This window comes from Bos indicus, chromosome 29 (assembly GCF_029378745.1).
Source record: "Bos indicus isolate NIAB-ARS_2022 breed Sahiwal x Tharparkar chromosome 29, NIAB-ARS_B.indTharparkar_mat_pri_1.0, whole genome shotgun sequence".
Classification (NCBI taxonomy): domain Eukaryota; kingdom Metazoa; phylum Chordata; class Mammalia; order Artiodactyla; family Bovidae; genus Bos; species Bos indicus.
The window spans coordinates 46,141,962-46,163,037 of NC_091788.1; the positions used below are offsets into that span (position 1 = coordinate 46,141,962).

Below are 21,076 nucleotides of genomic sequence, written 5' to 3' on the forward strand. Positions count from 1 at the left end.
CCCCCAGTTCCTCTCTGGTGCTCCCAGGCTTTGGGGCCTCGGCCTGTCAGGCGAGTGTATCCTCCTAAGTTCTGTCTCGTCACAACAAAGATTTGGAGCGACGGACATTAAAGCCCTTGGCGCGTCACAGCTCTCGGGTCTTGGACAAACCGTGTTATAGCTCTTAGACAAATCAGTGTTACAGCTCTATTCTATTTAGAAGATAACAGGAGAATCCATCCTCAAAATGTGAGGGCATGCCAACCCAAAGACGCGAAGAGAGTGGAGGAGCGTGCCAGCGCAAGGGAGAGAGGGGGAGAGAGAGAGAGAAAAAAAAGCTAAAGGGATTTCTTGAAACATCTTAGTGATCTATGCTAAATAACTTCCCCCTAAACTGATAAACATCAATTCATTACTCCCCTCAACCAAAGTCATACAATTAATTGTGAAATCATTGTGAAAAGAAAACTGGAAAATGTAAAACAGCAGATAATCTAAAAATGTAGTTGATCCAAAAATGGGTCAAAGAAACAGTGTCTCAATAGGCATCACATTGATTAGAATTGACTTTAAAAGAACCAAACCAATTCCACAAAATCAGTGCAAAACAAAAGCCACTCCACGAAACTAAGATCTGGCATCTGATGATACTTACTCTCAAGGTTTCTCATAGCAGGAAATATCATTATGCTTTCCTGATATGAAAGGTCTTCTAAAACAGAAGACTAGATCAACCGGTTCCATTCGGTCAAATTGGAACCAAGATGTTTCAAAACATACATTGTTAACCTCCCTATGACAAACCACCCTATTACAAGTACACCTGTCACACAAAATGCTCTAACACTTCAGCACTTACACCAAATACACAGGTTATGAAAGATTTCAAAAGTCTGCTCTAAAGATCAGACTCATTTCAGAATGAAACAAGCAAATTTTAACATCAATGTAAAATGGCCGTTACCTCTGGACAAAGGAAAGGAACCCGAGGCCAATTTGGCAAAATGTTCAGATTTTATAAAGCTACTTTATTCTTTACTACTTTACAAATGTAATTTTTAATAAAGAGAACTTATTTTGCATAAAACTGCATGGCATCTAAAACACAACCGCCAGCATATGCTATAACCAACTCTTCTCAAAAGTCAGCCGGAAACTTAGCATACGCATAAAACCAAGATCGCCGGCAGTAAGGTGAGAAAAAGATTCTGGTGAAGGACCACAGTGGTCAAAGCAATGACCTCTCGATCTCAACAGGGGTGTGTACAGGGGTCCACGGGGATCCTCTGACACAGGCCTCAAAAACCAGTGCGTGCTGCTGAGAGTGCTAGGTCACTTCAGTTGTGTCCGACTCTTTGTGACCCTATGGACTGTAGCCTGCCAGGCTCCTCTGTCCAAGGGATTTCCCAAGCAAGAATACTGGAGTGGGCTGCTGAGCCCACCTCCAGGGGATTTTCCCGACCCAGGGATTGAACTTGTATGTCTTCCGTCTACTGCATTGGCAGGGGAGTTCTTTACCACTAGTGCCAGCTGGGAACATCTTCAAAAAGTTAAACTCTGAGTTACTCAATGATCCAGCAATCCCACTCCTACACATATACCTAGGAGAAATGAAAACATATGTTCTCACCAACACTGTACACAGAATTTTGTAACAGCCCCCAAAAGAGAAAGAACCCTAATGCCCATCAGTTACTGAATGAATAAACCAACTGTGGTATATCATGTAACGGAATATTACTCAGCCATAAAAAGGAATGGAGTACCAATACATGCTACAAGGATAAACCTAGAAAACATCATACTAAGTGAAAGAAACTGGTCACAGGAGGCCATACATACTGTACGATTCCATCTATATGAAATGTCAGAGGAGGCAAATCGATAAAAATCAGTCAGTGGTTGTCAAGCTAGGGAGAGGGGAGGATGGGAGGAGATTGCTAACACAGTATAGGGTCTCATTTTGAGATGATGAAAATGTCCTGGAAAAATCGCAGTGAATGCTGGCTAACTGTAAAAATACTAAAAAGCACTGAACTGTACCATTTAAGAGGATGAATTTCTTACTATGTGAATTACATATCTCAATAAAGCTGTTATATTTTCCTTTTCTAAATCAGTGATAACTTGCCTTCAGCAGTTTGTTAAGATAAACCATTCACTGATTTATCTGAATCTATGAATGACCACCCTCTTTAATATTAAGCTCCCTGTGTAGGATCCAGGGCAATCACTATTTGATTAAAATCTGCTCCCAAGTACTGAACACTTTGAATGAAACTGCCAGAGCTTAGGAGAAATCAAGCCCATAAGTGCTACGAAGGGCTTTGGAATGAGAAAAGTTACCAAGTTTCGGGAAACCTCTGAGGTTACACTTGGTTTCCAGCTTCCCACACCTACCTACAAATCTGTCTGGAGGTGGCACCTGTCCCCCACCAGTACCACCAGAGGTCCTTTCCTGCAGTCCTGCCATACCTTCTTGCTTTCCTCCCCACGTATCTTTTCAAGGGCTTTCCCTCCCCACCCCTGCCCAGTTTGAGGCCTGGCAGGGAGCCCCTCACACAGAGCCTTCTCTGCCACAACCCAGTCCCAGTCACCTTTCACAAGCCAGATATCCAGGCCATGGTAAAACCTGTCAGGAGAAAACATTTCAGAATCAAGCCCAGGGAGGGAAGGTTTGCCAACACCTGCCTCCTCTGCCCTTTGCCTTCCTCCTGCTGACTGGCACACTTCCATGTGTTCGTATCTCTGGACTTCTCAAAGTTTTAAAAGTATGCTTTAGCAGCTGTGACCACCTCTGCCCTGGGGGCAGTACTTCTACAGTACTCTTTGATGCAGCGTCCTGAATTCCACCCCTGCGCTGCCAGGACAAATGCAGTGCGGGAAAACTGAGAGAGGAAGGCTCGGAAGAAATGACATTTCCAACAGCCTATGTGCGGGGGAAAACAATCAAACGCCACCACCATCGCTTCTGGTATTAATTATCTACCATCGTATGTGCACCCAACAGAACCCTTAGCATCCTTATCCACAATCCACAAACAGACAAAAGCGACTCACAAACCCGGTCTGTCTGCAGTTCTCATTGGTAAAACAGGGTCCCCTGGCAAGGTCAGACACCCCCGCCTCCTCCACGTGACGCGTCCCTCCGAACGTGACGTGTCCCTGGACTGTGACAGCAGGCCTGGCCAGAGGTTTCTAACCCATGGGAGCACTGACTGGGCCTGAGGGTAGACCTGCCCCTTGACTGGATTTCTCACCTAAAAGACAGGACTCTTCAGCACACTCAAGTTCATTTGAAGTTCTTGCCAGACATCACATTCTCAGCATACTTTTGTACATATTTCACAAGCAGTAGGTACTGTTGTAGAGAACTGCCTGTCACAAAAAAAGTGGGCAAAAAATAGAGACAGGTGTATGTAATCTCCACCAAAACTGAAGTGCATGCTTGAGGGAACAGCTGAAATAACCATCATACTGTGTTACAACTGGCAAGGAATCACCACCTGTTAACACTTTAATTTCTGGCAAGTTCCTTAACCTCTCTGGGCCCCTGGGGTAAAGAATACCTCCTCGAGGGACTTTTCTGGCAGTCCAGTGGTTTGGGCTCTGTGTTTCCACTGCAGGGGGCACAGGTTTGATCCCTGGTCCAAGAAGGAGGATCCCGCCTGCCACGCAGCTTGGCCAAGAAAGAAAAAAAGAATAATACTTCTCCTGGAGGCCTGGTGCCCAGGTTAACTGAGATAAGCACAACTGCCATAGTACCTGGAACAAGTAGGCACTTAACAAATGGAATCTTTTATTACCATAATTAACTTAAGAAAGCAGAAGCTCTAGTCTTTAACTGTCCTGAAAAACATAAAAATGATATTTCAATTAAAATATAATACTATATGGCTATTCAAGAGAATAAGACAACTCAATAAATACCAACACAAAACAATCTCTAAGATACAGTGCTGCTTTTAGTGCAAAAAAGTGACCTACTGTGAGTATCAACATTAAAGTAGGAGGGGGAGCCAGGCATTCCCAGCCCCGGGCACACTGCAGCTCTCAGGTTTGCTGGAGAAACAGGTATACCCACACATACTATATTGCCTGACGTCTCTCAGAAGAACAGATAACGAAGGAAGGACAATGCTTGCTTCTAGGGAGAGGTGCTGGGGCCAGAGGGGGGAAAGACACCCTTCCGTAAAAATTTCTGAATTTTAACCAGTACACCGATTACCTACTCACAAAGTTTTTTTTAATATAATGAACAAAAATAATCTTTATTTTCTTTTTCCAACTGTCTTCTCTAATCACTGCACAAACAAAAAGAAGGGAGCTATCCCACTCAACTGAATTTCCTGGTTAATCACCAAGTCATATGAAGTACCATGCTAACCACAAGATAATCAGAGGTTAACAAGTGAAATATTCTCGTGTAAAATCTAAAAACTCTTCATGCCTTCCCTCCATTCCTGCCTTAAATCTAGGGTGGCAAATACGAGGTGCCTGTTCGCGTTTCGAGCCCCTCACTGGTCTGCGGCCCTTATCGCGAACATGAAACATCACTGAAGACCCTAGGAGGTAGCACACACAGAGGAGCTCAGACGCGAACAGCTCCCAAGGCAGGCCAGGAAATGTTCTGAATTCTTAGTCTTGCTTTTCCTTATTTTCACACATTTTCTTTAGAAAATTAAGGGAAATGTTTAGTAACTTTGGCTCCAGTTAACTGAACCTTTCCTGCTGATTTCCTTCCTCTAGTCACATAACAGATAAGACCCTGGGTACGTTTCAGGATTTTTAGACCCAGGCCTCGTTTTCAGCCCTGAATTTCATGGCAGAGTCCTTAAAAAAACCAAAGTATTTTTCACTGATGGCACTCTATAATAATGATGATAAATCTGCTTCTTGGTCACTAGTTCTAGATTCAGCCAACTTGATTTTTCTCTGACTCATCTTTTTCTACTTTAGCCCCGCTGTTCCAGAACCTACAGCATAACCCTTTCCAACGGCAGTCGACTATGTTACACAATGACAGGGCTCGGGGGAATTTACATGTTACCTACACGCAGGGCAAAGCCCCCAAACCTGGTAAGACACAAAAGTAATCACGCCCCCCTAATTTGCTAATTGTTGTTGTTGCTGTTGTTCAGAACGCTCAGTCATGTCCGACTCTTTGCGGCCCCACGGACTGCAGCAGTCAGGCTTCCCTGTCCTTCACTAACTCCCGGCGTTTGCTCACACTCATGTCCACTGAGTCGGTGACGTCACCCAACCGCCTCGTCCTGTCGCCTCCTTGGGTCACTACATTTCAAACAGGTTACTGTCACATTTGGGATGACATACAATTAATTTCCAGATTTAACAGCAGTGGAGATTTTCAAGGAGGGAGAAGAAGATGAGCACTTCCCGCCATATGGCAAATGAGGAAAAAACACTGCTGGCTTTATCAGCGCACCACCTACGGCACCGCGGCACTTTACCGGGCGGCCAGAGGTGGCAGAAGCGCTCCCCACTCCAACACAGAGAGCCAGGAAGCCTGACTGAACACCTACTGGAACACCGGGAAGCAAAGGAAGGCGGCTGCAGCCCCAGCAACGGGAAATACCAGCCCCCCAGCCCCCCGGGCCCTCTAAGGCTCAGTTCTCGAGGTGGACGCCTGACCCAGCCCTGCCCTCCTCACTCCCTCTCCAGCCAGGAAGCTGCAGGGCAAGATGGCATCTTGCTTGCACAGCTGCTTCACAAATCCTTCCCGACTCTTCACCCACCTTGTGGAAAAACACTGAATGGAGAAGGAAATGGCAACCCACTCCAGTATTCTTGCCTGGAAACTCCCATGGATGGTGGAACCTGGTAGACTACAGTCCATGGGGTCGCAAAGAGTCGCACACGACTGAGCAACTTCACTTTCACTATAGCCGATTCACTTTGCTGTACAGCAGAAACTAACAGAACATTGTAAAACAACTATAGTCCAATAAAAACTAAAAAAAAAAAAAAAAACACACACACTGAAATTTTTTTGGGGTGTTTTTCATACCATCAGGTATTGGCTGTTAAGACTGTCAGTCAACTTTGGTTGCTCTGGGAAGTTCTCATAGATTGAAAATATCCCCCACATGTAGAAAGGAGGTCAAGTTTGAGTCCACGCTAAGCCCGTTAAGGCTGAACAGCCCAGCAGATGTGACTCATACGCGCTGTGCTGTGTGAGTCACGCTGACGCGGCGGCAGGAAGCTGGTCTACGCCGGGCAGGCGCTGGGCACCTGAGAATGTCGTGCCCGGAGGGGCAAGTACTCACTGGCGACAGGAAGTGGCTGGTACTGTTAACTACAGTGATAAAGAGAACGCGGGGGAGAGCTTGCATCCAGCATGTAGACTCTGTCCCAGAGAAACAATCTCTGAAAGTTTTGGAGTAAAATCACCTCATTAGACTGAGGTTCACTGTGGAACAGCTTTTGTTCTAGCAACACGTGTTCAAGTAGCTTTACAAATGGCTTGTATCCTTAATCTGTAGACTTAACCAAGTCTTAATGAGGTTACTTGTTTGATTCTACAGCATTCTACCTGGGGAAAACCCACGCTGTGGGGATACTACACTTTGCTGCAGTGCCCAAGGTCAGCAATACGCCATTCCTAATGTCAAACATCCAGAAGGTATTCCTTTCCAATTTGTAAGTTTGAGGTAGAATACCCATAACACAGTTTGCCATCGGAAGCACTTGTGACTGTCCATTAGGTACATTCAACTGCTGTGAATCACCACCTTCCACCTCCAGAGCTCTTCATCTCATAAAGCTGACCCCCTTTAAACACGAACTCCCCAGTCCCCACCCCCCAGTCCCTGGCACCCACCAGGATACTGTGTCCCCATGAACTTGACTCCTCTCGGGAACTCACAGCAGTGGTGTCAGGCAATATTTGTCTTTTGGGGACTGGTTTATTTCACTTAGCATAACGTCCCCCAGGTTCACCATGCTGTAACATTTCAGCATCTCCTTTTTATCAAAGCTGGATAATATCTGATTGTATGCATATGCCACACTCTGCTCATCCATTCATCCATCAAAAACATCTATATATTTTTAAACACTTGTAAAAAGAGTCAGCTTAAATAATGAGAAACCCAAGATACTGCCTGCTCCAGGGAAGTCTTTAATACAAAGGCTTTCATCTGCTAAACTGCAGTGGTTAGTTTCTGGCCTGCATCAAACCGACTGCACTCTGTTGAAAACCAAAAAGTGACTGAAACCTCTGCAAACTGTCCACAAGTAACCTGGTGCAAAACCCAACACGCACAGGACTTGGCCTCCCTAAGGCTCAGAGCCTGCACCCAGGAGCTGCAAGAGCACCATCTAAAAGTCAAGAGGCCCTCACTCATGGTCCAATAGTTAAGACTCCATGCTTCCACTGCAGAGGGCACAAGTTCGATCCCTGGTTGGGGAACTAAGATCCCACATGCTGCACGGTGTGGCCAAAAGAAAAAAATGAAATAAAATTATAAAGAATAAAATAAATAAAAGTCAAGATGACTAGAAAAAAGTTAACATCATAACCAATACCTAAGCAGAAAAAAGTATCCTTAAGTCCATAGGGCTGTAAGCAGGGAAGATGGAAGACAGGATAATATGGAAACATATTTAGATAATATCTAAGTTTCTGAACATCTAAATATCTAAATTCCTAAATACCTGAATTTAGAACACAAACAAGGGGGAAAAGAGTGCATTTTTGAAAAATTTCTTCTAACCATCTAAAATTCAACGTGAACCAACCACAGCTCAGGGGGAAAAACCACTTCAGCTCAGTGACAGCACAGCTGTGCCGTCATCGGGGGCAGGCATCTGAGCGCCCAGCCTTCTCGGCACCGAGTCTGCGGGCACAATTAAGGCAGAGTCTTGGTCCCAGGTGGGCCGCTGGCTCTGCAGATGGCTGCGGGGCTTTCAGCACGTTGCTCGGGAGAACAGTGTAACGGTGTCTAGTGTGGGATGAAGTCACGTTGTTCGGGAGAACAGTGTGATGGTGTCTAGCATGGGATGACGTCACGTTGCTCGGGAGAACAGCGTGACGCTGTCTAGCGCGGGATGACGTCACGTTGCTCGGGAGAACAGCGTGACGCTGTCTAGCGCGGGATGACGTCACGTTGCTCGGGAGAACAGCGTGACGGTGTCTAGTGCGGGATGATGTCACATTGCTGGGGAGAACAGTGTAACGGTTTCTAGTGCGGGATGACGTCACGTTGCTCGGGAGAACAGTGTAACGATGTCTAGGGCCGAATGACGTCGGTTGGTTACCATCACCACCAACTGCAAAGCAAAAAAATTTTTTTTTTTTTTTGCCACACTGCATGGCATGCAGGATCTTGGTTCACTGACCAGGGATAGAACCCGTGTCCCCTGCAGTGGAAGTGCCAAAAGTTCATTTATTAAGGGTGTGCCAGGTGGAGAAAGCTCTGTCTTCAGTCCTCTACTCGAGGCTGCACAATCCTCAGCCCCATCGCTACTGGGGGCACGAGAGGAGAGGGCTGCGCTGTGCATTGCAGGGCGTTCAGCAGTGTCCCTGCCCTCTACCAGGATCACCATCAGGTGCCAGGGTCACCAACACCACCACCACGAAACCATGACAATCAAAAGGTGTCCAGACATGACTCGGTGTCCCTCAGAAAGTATTTTGAAGATACCCATTTCAAGCCACCAACCCGAGCATCCTTGGGACACAACCCGCTTCTGCCCTCTCTTCCCACCTGCAAGGTCCTTCCACCTTTCAGAGTGAATTCAAGGATGGATTCACTTGAATTCACTCTCACTTTCTCCACAAAGAACCCACATCCCTTCCAGCCCACCCAGACCTCCCAGGCCTTACATATTATTGTTTCATCACCAGCCCCTGGACTGCTGTGACACAGCTGCTGCTGCTGCTAAGTTGCTTCAGTCATGTCTGACTCTGTGCGACCCCATAGATGGCAGCCCACCAGGCTCCCTCGTCCTGGGATTCTCCAGGCAAGAACACTGGAGTGGGTTGCCATTTCCTTCTCCACTGCATGAAAGTGAAAAGTGAAAGTGAAGTCGCTCAGTTGTGTCCGACCCTCAGCGACCCCATGGACCGCAGCCCACCAGGCTCCTCCGTCCATGGGATTCTCCAGACAAGAGTACTGGAGTGGGGTGCCATAAGGGCTAGGCCCAGTGAGACAACTGAGTGTTGATGTACAGGGAGATGGCAGTCCGGCTACAGATGCACAATAGGCTGATGGAAAGCTGAAGACAATGCTGTCCTAGGGCAGTACAAGACTCCCTGCCAGTGGGCAGAGGATGCTGAGATCGGGGGGCGGTGGCCAGTCTAGGCTTGATGGCCAGGGCTCCACTGGAGAAGAAAACTGAAAAGGAGAGCATGGGCATCAGGGTCAGAGCTGAGCAAGCCAGAGACTAGGCAGAAAAAAAAAAAACAAAAACAACTAAGCGATTACAACAAGGTTATATGAGACAAGGTTAATACACAAAAGTCAGTCTCCTTCCTATATATGAGTAATGAACAAGTAGAAACTGAAATTTAAAACATATTATTTACATTCAGCTCAGTTCAGTCACTCAGTCGTGTCCGACTCTTTGCGACCCCATGAATCGCAACACGCCAGGCCTCCCTGTCCATCACCAACTCCCGGAGTTCACTCAGACTTACGTCCATCGAGTCAGTGATGCCATCCAGCCATCTCATCCTCTCTCATCCCCTTGTCCTCCTGCCCCCAATCCCTCCTAGCATCAGTCTTTTCCAATGAGTCAACTCTTCGCATTAAGTGGCCAAAGTACTGGAGTTTCAGCTTTAGCATCATTCCTTCCAAAGAAATCCCAGGGCTGATCTCCTTCAGGATGGACTGGTTGGATCTCCCTGGAGACCAGGGGACTCTCAAGAGTCTTCTCCAACACCACAGTTCAAAAGCATCAACTCTTCGGCGCTCAGCTTTCTTCACAGTTCAACTCTCATATCCATACATGACCACTGGAAAAACCATAGCCTTGACTAGACAGACCTTTGTTGGCAAAGTAATGTCTCTGCTTTTCAATATGCTATCTAGGTTGGTCATAACTTTTCTTCCAAGGAGTAAGCATCTTTTAATTTCATGGCTGCATTCACCATCTGCAGTGATTTTGGAGCCCCTAAAAATAAAGTCTGACACTGTTTGCACTGTTTCCCCATCTATTTCCCATGAAGTGATGGGACCAGATGCCATGATCTTGGTTTTCTGAATGTTGAGCTTTAAGCCAACTTTTTCACTCTCCACTTTCACTTTCATCAAGAGGCTTTTTAGTTCCTCTTCACTTTCTGCCATAAGGGTGGTGTCATCTGCATATCTGAGGTTATTGATATTTCTCCTGGCAATCTTGATTCCAGCTTGCGCTTCTTCCAGCCCAGCGTTTCTCATGATGTACTCTGCATATAAGTTAAATAAGCAGGGTGACAATATACAGCCTTGACGTACTCCTTTTCCTATTTGGAACCAGTCTGTTGTTCTGTGTCCAGTTCTAACTGTTGCTTCCTGACCTGCATATAGGTTTCTCAAGAGGCAGGTCAGGTGGTCTGGTATTCCCATTTCTTTCAGAATTTTCCACAGTTTATTGTGCTCCACACAGTCAAAGGCTTTGGCATAGTCAATAAAGCAGAAATAGATGTTTTTCTGGAACTCTCTTGCTTTTTCCATGATCCAGAGGATGTTGGCAATTTGATCTCTGGTTCCTCGCCTTTTCTAAAACCAGCTTGAACATCTGGAAGTTCACGGTTCACGTATTGCTGAAGCCTGGCTTGGAGAATTTTGAGCATTATTTTACTAGCGTGTGAGATGAGTGCAACTGTGCAGTAGTTTGAGCATTCTTTGGCATTGGCTTTCTTTGGGATTGGAATGAAAACTGACCTTTTCCAGTCCTGTGGCCACTGCTGAGTTTTCCAAATTGGCTGGCATATTGAGTGCAGCATTTTCACAGCATCATCTTTCAGGATTTGAAATAGCTCACCTGGAATTCCATCACCTCCACTAGCTTTGTTCGTAGTGATGCTTTCTAAGGCCCACTTGACTTCACATTCCAGGATGTCTGGCTCTAGGTCAGTGATCACACCATCGTGATTTTCTTGGTCGTGAAGATCTTTTTTGTACAGTTCTTCTGTGTATTCCTGCCACCTCTTCTTAATATCTTCTGCTTCTGTTAGGTCCATACCATTTCTGTCCTTTATTGAGTCCATCTTTGCATGAAATGTTCCCTTGGTATCTCTAATTTTCTTAAAGAGACCTCTAGTCTTTCCCATTCTGTTGTTTTCCTCTATTTCTTTACATTAGCACTCCCCAAAATTAAATACTGAGGTATAAACCTAATAAAATATGTACAAGATCTATATGAGGAAAACTAAAAAATTCTAAAGAAAGACATCAAAGAAGAACTAAATACATGGAGACATGACCCATGTGAAGAGTAAGACTCAATACTGTCAAGATGTCCGTTCTTCCCTACTGGGTCTATATATTCAAGTGATCCCAATAAAAATCCCATTAAGTTATATTGTGGATGTTAGTAAACTGATTCTAAAGCTATATGGAGAAGGAAAAGACCTACAATAGTCAACTCGATACTGAAAAAGAACAAAGTCTGAGGACTAATCCTATCAGATTTCAAGACTTACTACAAAGCTACAGTAATCAAGACACTGTGATACTGGCAAAAAAGACATACAGACCGATGGAACAGCATGCAGAGCCTCGGAACAGACCCACGTGGTCAACTGATCTCGACAGAGCGCAAAGACAAAACTGTAGAGAAAGGACAGTCCTTTCAAAAGCGGCGCTGGAACAACTGGACATCCACAAGCAAAAAAAACGAAACCTAGGGAATTCCCTGGCGATCCAGTGGTTAGGACTCTGTGCTTTTATTGCAGGGGGCATGGGTTCGATGCCTGGCTGGGGAAGTAAGATCCCCCAAACCTTACAGCCCAGCCAAAAGAAAAATGAACTGTAGATACAGACCTTATATCGTCACAAAAATGAACTCAAAATAGAGTTCCCTGGTGGTCTAGTGGTTAGGATTTGACACTTTCACTGTCATGGGCCTGGGTTCAATCTCTGGTTGGGGATCTGAGATCCTGCAAGGTGTGCAGTGAGGAAAAAAAAAAAAAAAAAAAGAACCTCAAAAAAACTGACTGACCTAAACGGAAAATGCAAAACTATAAAACTAGAAAATCACACTGAAGAAAATCTAGAAGACCTTGGGTATGGTGATGAGGTTTTAGATACAACTCCAAAGACAGGATCCATAAAAGAAATAACTCATAAGCTGGACTTCATTCAGATTAAACAATTCTGCTCTGCAAAAGGCACTATCCAGAGAATGTGAAGACACAGCCACAAACTGCAAGAAAATATCTGCAAACGACAAATCTGATAAAGGTGGTACTCAGTCATTCAGTCGTGTCCGACTCTTTACGACCCCACGGACTGCGGCCCGCCAGGCTCCTCTGTCCATGGATTTCCCAGGCAAGAATACTGGAGTGGGTTGCCATTCCCTCCTCCAGGGGATCTTCCCGACTCAGGGATTGAACCCACATCCCTTGTGTCTCCTGCACTGGCAGGCGGATTCTTTACCACTAGTGCCACCAGGGAAGTCCTCTGATAAAGGACTATTATCTAAAATATTCAAAGAACTCTCAAAATTCAACAAGAAGACAAACAACCTGACTGAAACTGGGCTAACCAAAGGAGATACAGCAATGGCAAGTAAGCATATGAAAAGCTGCTTCACATCGCTTGTCATCAGAGAACCACAAATTAAAACCAGATCCCATCACACACCTTCTCAATGGCTCAAATCCAGAACACTGACATCAAATGCTGATGAGGCTGTGGAGCAATTCCCTGCCCCACATGCCCCTCACTCACTGCTGATGGGAATGAGAAGCGGTACAGCCACTTTGGCAGTTTCTTACATAAACATACTCTTACCATATAATCCAGCAACTGTGCTTGCTATTTACCCAAATAAACTGAAAAGTTATGTCCACACAAAAACCTGTACAAGGATGTTCCTAAGAGCTGTATTCATAACTGTCAAAACTTGGAAGCAATCAAAAATATCCTTCAGTAGGCCAATGGATAAAACTGTGGTACACCCAGACCATGGGCAATGATTCAGCGCTAAGACTATCAAGCCATGAAAAGATATGGAGTAAATGTAAATGTTTATCAAGTGAAAGAAGGCAATCCAAGAAGGCCATACTGCATGGTTCCAACCATACGATGTTCTAGAAAAGGCAAACCTATGGAGACACTGAAAAGATGAGGGGTTGAGGGGAGGGTGGGATAAACAGACAGAGGACACAGGACTTTGGGGGTCATGAGGCTCTTCTGTTGGCGAAGGCAATGGCACCCCACTCCAGTACTCTTGCCTGGAAAATCCCATGGATAGAGGAGCCTGGTGGGCTGCAGTCCGTGGGGTCGCCAAGAGTCGGACACGACTGAGCGACTTCACTGTTTTCACTTTCATGCACTGGAGAAGGAAATGGCAACCCACTCCAGTGGTCTTGCCTGGAGAATCCCAGGGACGGGGGGAGCCTGATGGGCTGCCGTCCATGGGGTCACACAGAGTCGGACACGACTGAAGCGACTTAGCAGCAGCAGCAGGCGCTTCTGTAGGATCCTACAGCGGTGGATACAATACGCCATCACGCGTCTGGCCAAACCTACAGAATGTACTCCGCCAAGAGTGGACCCTAGTGTCAACTGTGGAGCGTGGTAACGCCACGCCAGTGCAGGTGCACGGGCGCGCTGGGGGAGGAGAGTGACCGACAGCCACGGGGGCTGCGGGGGACGGGGAGGTAAAAAGCCAACTCTGTACTTTCTGCCCGATTCGGCTGTCAATCTAAAACGGCTCTAAAGTTGATTCTTTTTTTTGTTTTTTGGAAAGAAGTAAAGCCAATTAAGAGACCAAATTTTCAGTGTGTAGTAAAAACAAAGTGCAAATGAAACTTTATCTTGAAAAATGAAACAGAACCATTTATGTTTTTACATGTAACATAACGTAGGTTATAAATGGAACTATGACATAAAAAGGAAACCAAGTAGGGAATTTTGGCTTAATTTTTCCAAAAACATTTATGATGGCACCACAAAGCACAACTCACTCTTTCTTTAACTCCTGCTGTAGAATTTTGCAAATACAGCTGAGGATTTTGCCAGTCTTTTTCAAGGGCCTCTCTGTCTTGATACTCAAACGATTCAATTTTGAGGCGCTCGTGATATCATCTACCCCATCGTTTCTTAACTAGTGGGCTGTGGAGGGACATGTGTGAAACTTTCAGTCCTCAAACATTTCTTTCCTCAAACTTAAAAGACATTGTGCATCTTTTGCAAGATTAACAATTATATTTCACAACTGTGACCGCTTTACCAACCAGCACTGAGTGTGACAATAACACTGATTTCATGGGCAGAGGTACAAGCTGATGTTCAGCTATGATGTCCGGGCATGGAGAAAACTCCCAAGTCGTCAACTCATTACAGACAATTTTCATGTTCCGATAATTTTTATCCTTCCCTATACCACTCTTAGCTGGAGGGACTTGGGCAACCAGCAGTCTGATGACAAAGACCCCTGTAATCACATTAGAAGGACAGAAAAGAAGCCAATTTAAGCTAAAATCCAGGGGCTAAAGTCAAGCGCTTTTCTATTGCTGAAGATGTAAAGATGAACATGACCTCCCTCTAAAAATTCAATCTAACGCAGTTGAACGAATAAACACACAATACGGTAAGTGCTGTGACACAAAGGTGTCTATGCAGAAAGTGCTATAGAAGAAACCTAAGCGAGGAAGAAATTAATTCTTCTGGCTCTCTAACTTAGGCCTTGAAGGAGGTATTTTAAAAGCAGACACCAGGCTGCCAAGTAGAGTGTAGGAGCGAAGAAAGGCCTGGAGACGGAAAACAAAGCTCATTCAAGAAACACAAGGTCAAGTGTAACTAGCTCAGTTAGTTGTTGCTGGTTAGGGGAAAGGAGAGATTTATAAAACAATAACAAAAAAAGAACCACTCTGAAAAAGTAAGGCTGGGGCCCAAGTGTAACACATGCAAACAAGTTTGGATTTTATTCTCCAGCTACAGAAGCCACCGTAAACTTTCAAACAAAGGAGTCAGGATATTTGAGAAATCCCTGGCAATGGTGTATTGAGCCGGGGCTGAGGCAACCCACAGCACAAGCGACTCCTGTTACAGGGTCTAAGCCAGGACAGCAGAGCAGGAGCAGACGGGAGGTGTGGGCGCAGAAGCAGGTCACCAGGGTTTAGCTGCTATCGCGTGTTGACAAAGGCTTCCAGAGAGAATGAGAAATCTGAGAAATAACCCTGGGGCACCAGCCGGCTGCTGTTAATATTAATAGTTCAAAGAAAAAGAAAAAAAAAAAAAAAGCAGGAGAAGCATATTCCAGGGTGGGGAGGAGCAGAAGGGTTAAACGTGGGACGGACTGGCTGGACTAAGCTGAGCGAGCTCGCATAAACCGAAGGCGGACCAGCACCCAGCAGAAAGCCGGGGCTGGAGATGTGGGCCAGGAAGACGTGGTCGCCAGAACCCATAAGGGAACTGGCTGTGGAGGGCCACTGAATTTCAGCCAGGTGTATCCCTCTCCCCACTCTGAACTGTCTCTTTTGTCTATCTTTTTTTTTTTTAACTAGGCATCACCCACTTTCTATACTCTAAAACACCTCTTTCTCCTCATTCAACTCATTCCATAACTACATTCTTCCAGAAAACAGGACTGACACCATACCATACAACATTATTCTAAAAGGTCCACCAAGCCAATAGGAAAGCTGTGTCTTTCAAGATTATCGATTCCTGGAGAAAAGAAACAAAACATTCTTGATGAAATAAAAATTTGTATTTTAAGGCAAGACAAGAAAAATTTAAACATAAAACTCTTCTCTGCCCATTTTGGCCTCCTCCCTCCCCCTTGGAGTGTTACGTTGTTAACCAGCCCTCCCCAGTGGCAGAAATACCCACGCAACCATTAAGATCAATTTTCCTTCTTCTGGAGCCAGCCACAAAACTCCTCTCTCAATCCTTCCTCTCTCTCAGTCCTCTCAGGAGTCACTCACCTTGCATGTGCAGACACTTTCAGTGAACTTTAGTGCCGATATATCATTTCCCTTCAAGCATCTCATACACACATATGTCACGTTTACAATGCCAATACATCATTTCCCTTCAGAACAGCAATTGGCCCAGAAGAGACGGGGCTACACCTAATGCGAGTTCTTAGTTTAGTCACTCGTGACCTTGTTAATGTCACTAGCTACATTACTTGCATTCTGCCTATTTTATAAGATTACTGTTTCCTACGTTACCAAACGTGTGACTAAGCCTCCAATAAAATTAATGGCTACTAGATAACTTGAAATGATTGACTAAGTATATAGCTCTGTAAAACCAATGACTATAGTAGTATAGCTCTACATGTGGGAAGAAGCAACAACAGGGAACTGTTTCTTGGAGCATAACAGACTACTAAGATACGTGGTCCAGAGGCTTTTGGTTGCTGTTCACAGGGCCTAGTCCCCTAACAGCACATCAAGGGGCCTATCAAGGAAATCCTCCCCTGACCTGGGAGTGAGCATGGCTAGCACCATGGAATTGCTCACCAAATGCCTCCTAAACCTTGGTCAAATTAAGACTGAAAGGGAAAGGACTGTAGAGAATCTTGCCCACCGTCCAGTTCTATAAGCATCAAATCATTAGCCACTGCGATCACTGACTCACATTCATCCCCAAAGGAATTCAGGGCAAAGATTAGGATGAGGTACTTCTTGCTCTAGGAAAAATGACCAAATTGGCCCTCAGATTGTTTCCAGGAGAAATATCTCACAAAGCTGGATTCCTGCACCTTCCCACACTGAGATCATTAACACAGATGTCTGTTCCTCCTGATTAGCAGCAACCTTCTGCTGAGACATGTACTTGTCAGCAAGGTCGCTCTCGGCCACGTACACACAGCTCCCCACACCCCCAACAGTTCTCAGAGTTTTCAGAGGCTGTCACTGGGTTATGAGGCTCAGCCTGGATCGAATAAAACTTCCCATTTCTTTCTTAGATTGAAGACTGATTAGTTTTTTCATCGACATCCTCTAAGCTTTTAAGATTGTCAGATTTGCGCAAAACACAAAAGGTTTTGCTAATGAGTGACACTCCCCAGAAAGGGGCCACAAAAACACCTACAGCTGGATCCAAGGTGTCCACATGTTTTCAGAGGCAACAGGAGAGAGCACTGGAGTAGGCAGCGGGTTCAAGAGGCTGGGCAGCTCGCTCTAAGGTCAGCTCAGAGCCACTGACCTCAGGCAAGCCGCTGCCCCTTACACCTTCCATTTTACAGCTGGATGATCTGAGCATCACAAGGGACAAGCCTCTCACAGAGAATTTTCAGGCCTAACTAAATGTGATAGCTTGGAAGAAAGTTTCATTTGGGGAGAAAAAACAAAAAAACAGAACATTTAATTAGGCAATTCTTGGGCTTTCCTTTCTCTTCGACTCTCACTGCTCCTAAGCGTATCTGTAAGAAAGGCCACTGGCACAAAAATAAAGTGAAGGTCAGTTAATTCTGCTGCATTTGCGGCTCTGGTAAAACACTGGGCACAGAAAAGGAATCAAATGACGAAAACTGGATTTCAGGATTATTGGTGCCAGCCAGCCAGTTTCTAGACACTGCACTCAACCTGGTCAAACAGTTAAAAGAAAATTAGCAGTAAAAGACCACACATTTTTAAATGTCTCAACAGTAGGAAGCCTACTAAATGGTAAGTGGTCATCTCAAAGGCACAGTATTGACAAAAACCAAATTCATGTTTTCTGGTTAAGCCTGAATACATACGTACACACACAGACACACACACACACTTCTTGTAATTTAAACTTATGATTAAGTTTTCTAAGCTTAACAAAGGGGGCAAAATCTTTTTACCTTTAATAGTTATTTTTAGAGCCACACATCCTAATTTTGGCTTGTCACCCACCTACATGTCTGCAAAGTTAGTGAGGAATGAACAGAAGCCACCACTTCACCGCATACAAATGTCTCTTTCAACAGGAAAGAGATCTAATCTTGGACTAGAGAAACTAAAAGCAAAAGTCACCAGGTGATTTTTTTTAAGCGGGCCACAATATCCCTCCTTCATTCAAGTCCCTAAACCCAAAGGGACTTGCTAGACATATTTCCGGCTGCCCGGGTGGCTCAGTGGGTAAAGAATCCGCCTGACAATGCAGGAGACCCAGGTTCAATCCCAGGGTTGGGAAGATCCCCTGGAGGAGGGCATGGCAACCCACTCCAGTATCCTTGCCTGGAGAATCCCCATGGACTGAGGAGCCTGGTGGGCTATGGCCCATGGAGTCACAAAGGGTCGGACATGACTGAGCGATCAACACTTTCAGTTCTTTCAGACGCATTTTAAGCTTCTGTACAAAGTGTACTTTGTGACTGAACAATATTGCTCTCCTTAGAAGAGACCTGTTTTCCCACGACACCGGTATGTTTTCAACAGCCTGCCTTCAGGCGGAGGGTGGGGGGGTGGCCTTGAGGGGCCGCGGGGTCCGTTTTTCTGGATCTGGCCCCTAGCCGGCCGCAGGCCCCCCGGTCGGGCTCTCGCCCCCTTCATCGGGCCCCGCCCCCGGCCGGCGTCACCTGACCGCCCGCCCCCTCTGCCACCGACCTGATGACACTGATGTGGAACTGGTCCTCGCGAAGGCCCCGCCAGGCGCCGGGCAGGAACTCCTTGCACCACAGATAGGCCCTGCGCCGCGTCCGGAGCTCGGGCTGGTCGTCCGCCGGCGGCGGCGGCGGGGGCGGCGGGGGTAGGGGCAGCGGCGGCGGCGGCGGCGGGGGCAGTGCGAGCGGCGGCTGCCGCCCGCCCAGCTGCTTGGGCTCGCGGTCACTGGCGCCGTCGCGCTGCTGCCCCACGCCGGGCGCCGGGGCCGCGCTGCCGCTGCCGCAGCTCAGCAGCAGCCCGAGCGGCGAGGGCTCCGCCTCGCCCCCGTTGCAGAACTTGGTCTTCATGCCGGGCAGGCGGCCGAGGAGGCGCGGTCGGCCGCAGCGCGTGAAGGCGAGGCTCAGGGTCCGTCCGGACGCCCCCCTCACGGAGGCCGGGCACCGAGGCCGCTTGCCCCCTCGCTGACGGGCAGGCCCGGGGCGCGGGCGACTGGGGGCGCGACGGACGGGTGCGGGGCGGCGGCGCGGAGGTAGCGAGCGGCGGGCGGCGGCGGCGGCGGCGGCGGCGGCAGCAGCACTCGGCTGGTCCCGCTCGCCGTGGCGCTCGCTCCTATACCGCCGCCGCACGAGGAGCGCCGGCCGCGTCACAGCCCGCCCTCGAGCTCGCCGCTGATTGGCCGCCGCCCGCCGGCCCCGGCGCATCACAACCGCCTCCGCCCTCTCCACGCCGCCTTTCCATTGGCTGCGGGAGCACACCGGCCCCGCCCCGCCTCCTTGCCAGTCTCGGGTGCTGCGGGAGAGGGAGGCGGTGCCTCGAAGGGGCGGTGCCTCAAGGGGGCGGAGCGTCGAGCGGGCTCCTGGGGTCACGAGGATGGAGAAAGCTAGTAAGCCTGCTGGGAGCTCCCCGAGAGCGGTCGGGGGCCGGGCGGCCCTTGAACTTCGGGAGAGCCAGACCTCTTCTTTGGGGGCTGAAACTTTGCTTGGATCTCCCTCGAAACCTGCAGGACAGCAGAGGCTGGAGCCTGGCAGGGGGCGGGCAGGCAGGAAACGGGTGCCCGGGGGCCGACTTCTCTTTCCCCACGACCTTGGAGCGAGGCACCTCCTTCTGCAGCTCCGTACGTGTGTTTTTAGAACGTTTCCCGGCGCCGGCTGCGCTCTCCGCGAGGCGTGGCCACGCCCCGTCCAAGCTGGAGCGTGAGAAATTATTGTCCCCGGGTCAGAAGCCGAGGCCCCAAAGGGGGAAGACAGGTTCAAGGCCGCGCCGCCGGCCCAACCCTCTGCAGCCTCAGTTTCCTTGTCCGTGGTGCTGAGGATGCCTGGGCCTACGGGCGCGGGGCGGGCGGGGCGGCGTCCCCGCGACCTCCCCGAACACTGGCCAAAGGTGAGTGTCGCGGGGGCTCCTGTCTTTGTGGAGGCCGCCCCGCCCGCCCCCGCACAGGAGGCAGCCCCGTGACTGTGACTAACGCACCTTTGCCCGCGGAGGTGGGGGGGCAGGCCCCCCCCCATTTACCCCATGTTACTGCCCCGTGTCCCTCTCTCCTCTCTCACCCCGGCGCCCCAGTCCTTTCCAAAAGTAGAGTACGGATACATTTAAAAATTACGGATCCTCTTTTTACCCGGCGTGAGCTGGGACAAGAGTTTTCCCTGGTTGCTTAGGAAATTCAGCGCCTGGCATACAGGAAATGGCTTCTGTGTAGGGATTTCACAGTCTTCGGGAAGAAAACATCTCTTCTTAGCAGTGTGTGCTTGGCTGCACTTGCTCCAAGAGGGGGGTTGGGGGGGAGGGCTCATTGAACAAAGGATTATGATGAAAGGGGGCTTTTGTCAAGATAGCTGTGGAGGTGGGCCTGGACACTGAACTGGAGGGAGCTGGGAGCCGGCCCAGCACTTTAGGGAGAGGAGGAGCTGAATGTTGGGAAAGCTGAGAAGTCAAGGTCTCCAGTCAGGCCATTTAGATAAGAGGGCCAAGGACTTTTCTAAAAATACCAGCCCTGAGAAGGTGAGGCTGTGTCTATGGTCTGCCCAGGTGACAGGCCTTTATGCCACTATCCGGTGGCAGCAGCCTGGTAATCTCACAGGAATGCTTGAAACGTGGCAGGGAGGAAGGGATACAGGAAGTGAAGATTGGGCCTCTGTCCTTTGAGGGAACTCTAATGTCTGCTGGTTTGGGCTGTTAGAACCCACAGCTTCCTTATGGGATCACAGTTCATTGTAGGAATAAGAAATTGCCTCAATAAAGGTGTTGGAAAGTTATGTCCATTACTGCTCCCATTTAATGGATGTGGAGACTGAGTCCTGTGGAGGCTGAACGACTCAGGTAAGGACCCTTGGCCCACGGTGAAGAAGATGAGGAGCAAGGCAGGTGTCCTGGTTCCTTCATGTGAAGAGCATCATG

At 47.8% G+C, this 21,076-nt stretch overlaps 1 protein-coding gene across 6 annotated transcripts in view; it reads right to left on the bottom strand.

Moving 5' to 3' along the window:
- CHKA (choline kinase alpha) overlaps positions 1–19,282 on the bottom strand; it is a 60,833-nt gene extending 41,551 nt beyond the window's left edge. For 2 of the 6 annotated variants that reach the window (XM_070782373.1, XM_070782378.1), the window contains exon 1: positions 18,686–19,280. In XM_070782373.1, coding sequence (XP_070638474.1) covers positions 18,686–19,029 — 344 coding nt within the window. In that variant the 5' untranslated portion in view covers positions 19,030–19,280. Of the gene's footprint in view, positions 1–5,735; positions 5,945–18,685 lie in introns of those variants that run through there. The other 4 variants (XM_070782375.1, XM_070782376.1, XM_070782374.1 and 1 more) reach the window with 4 other exon arrangements.
- Positions 19,283–21,076: the final 1,794 nt, after the last annotated feature.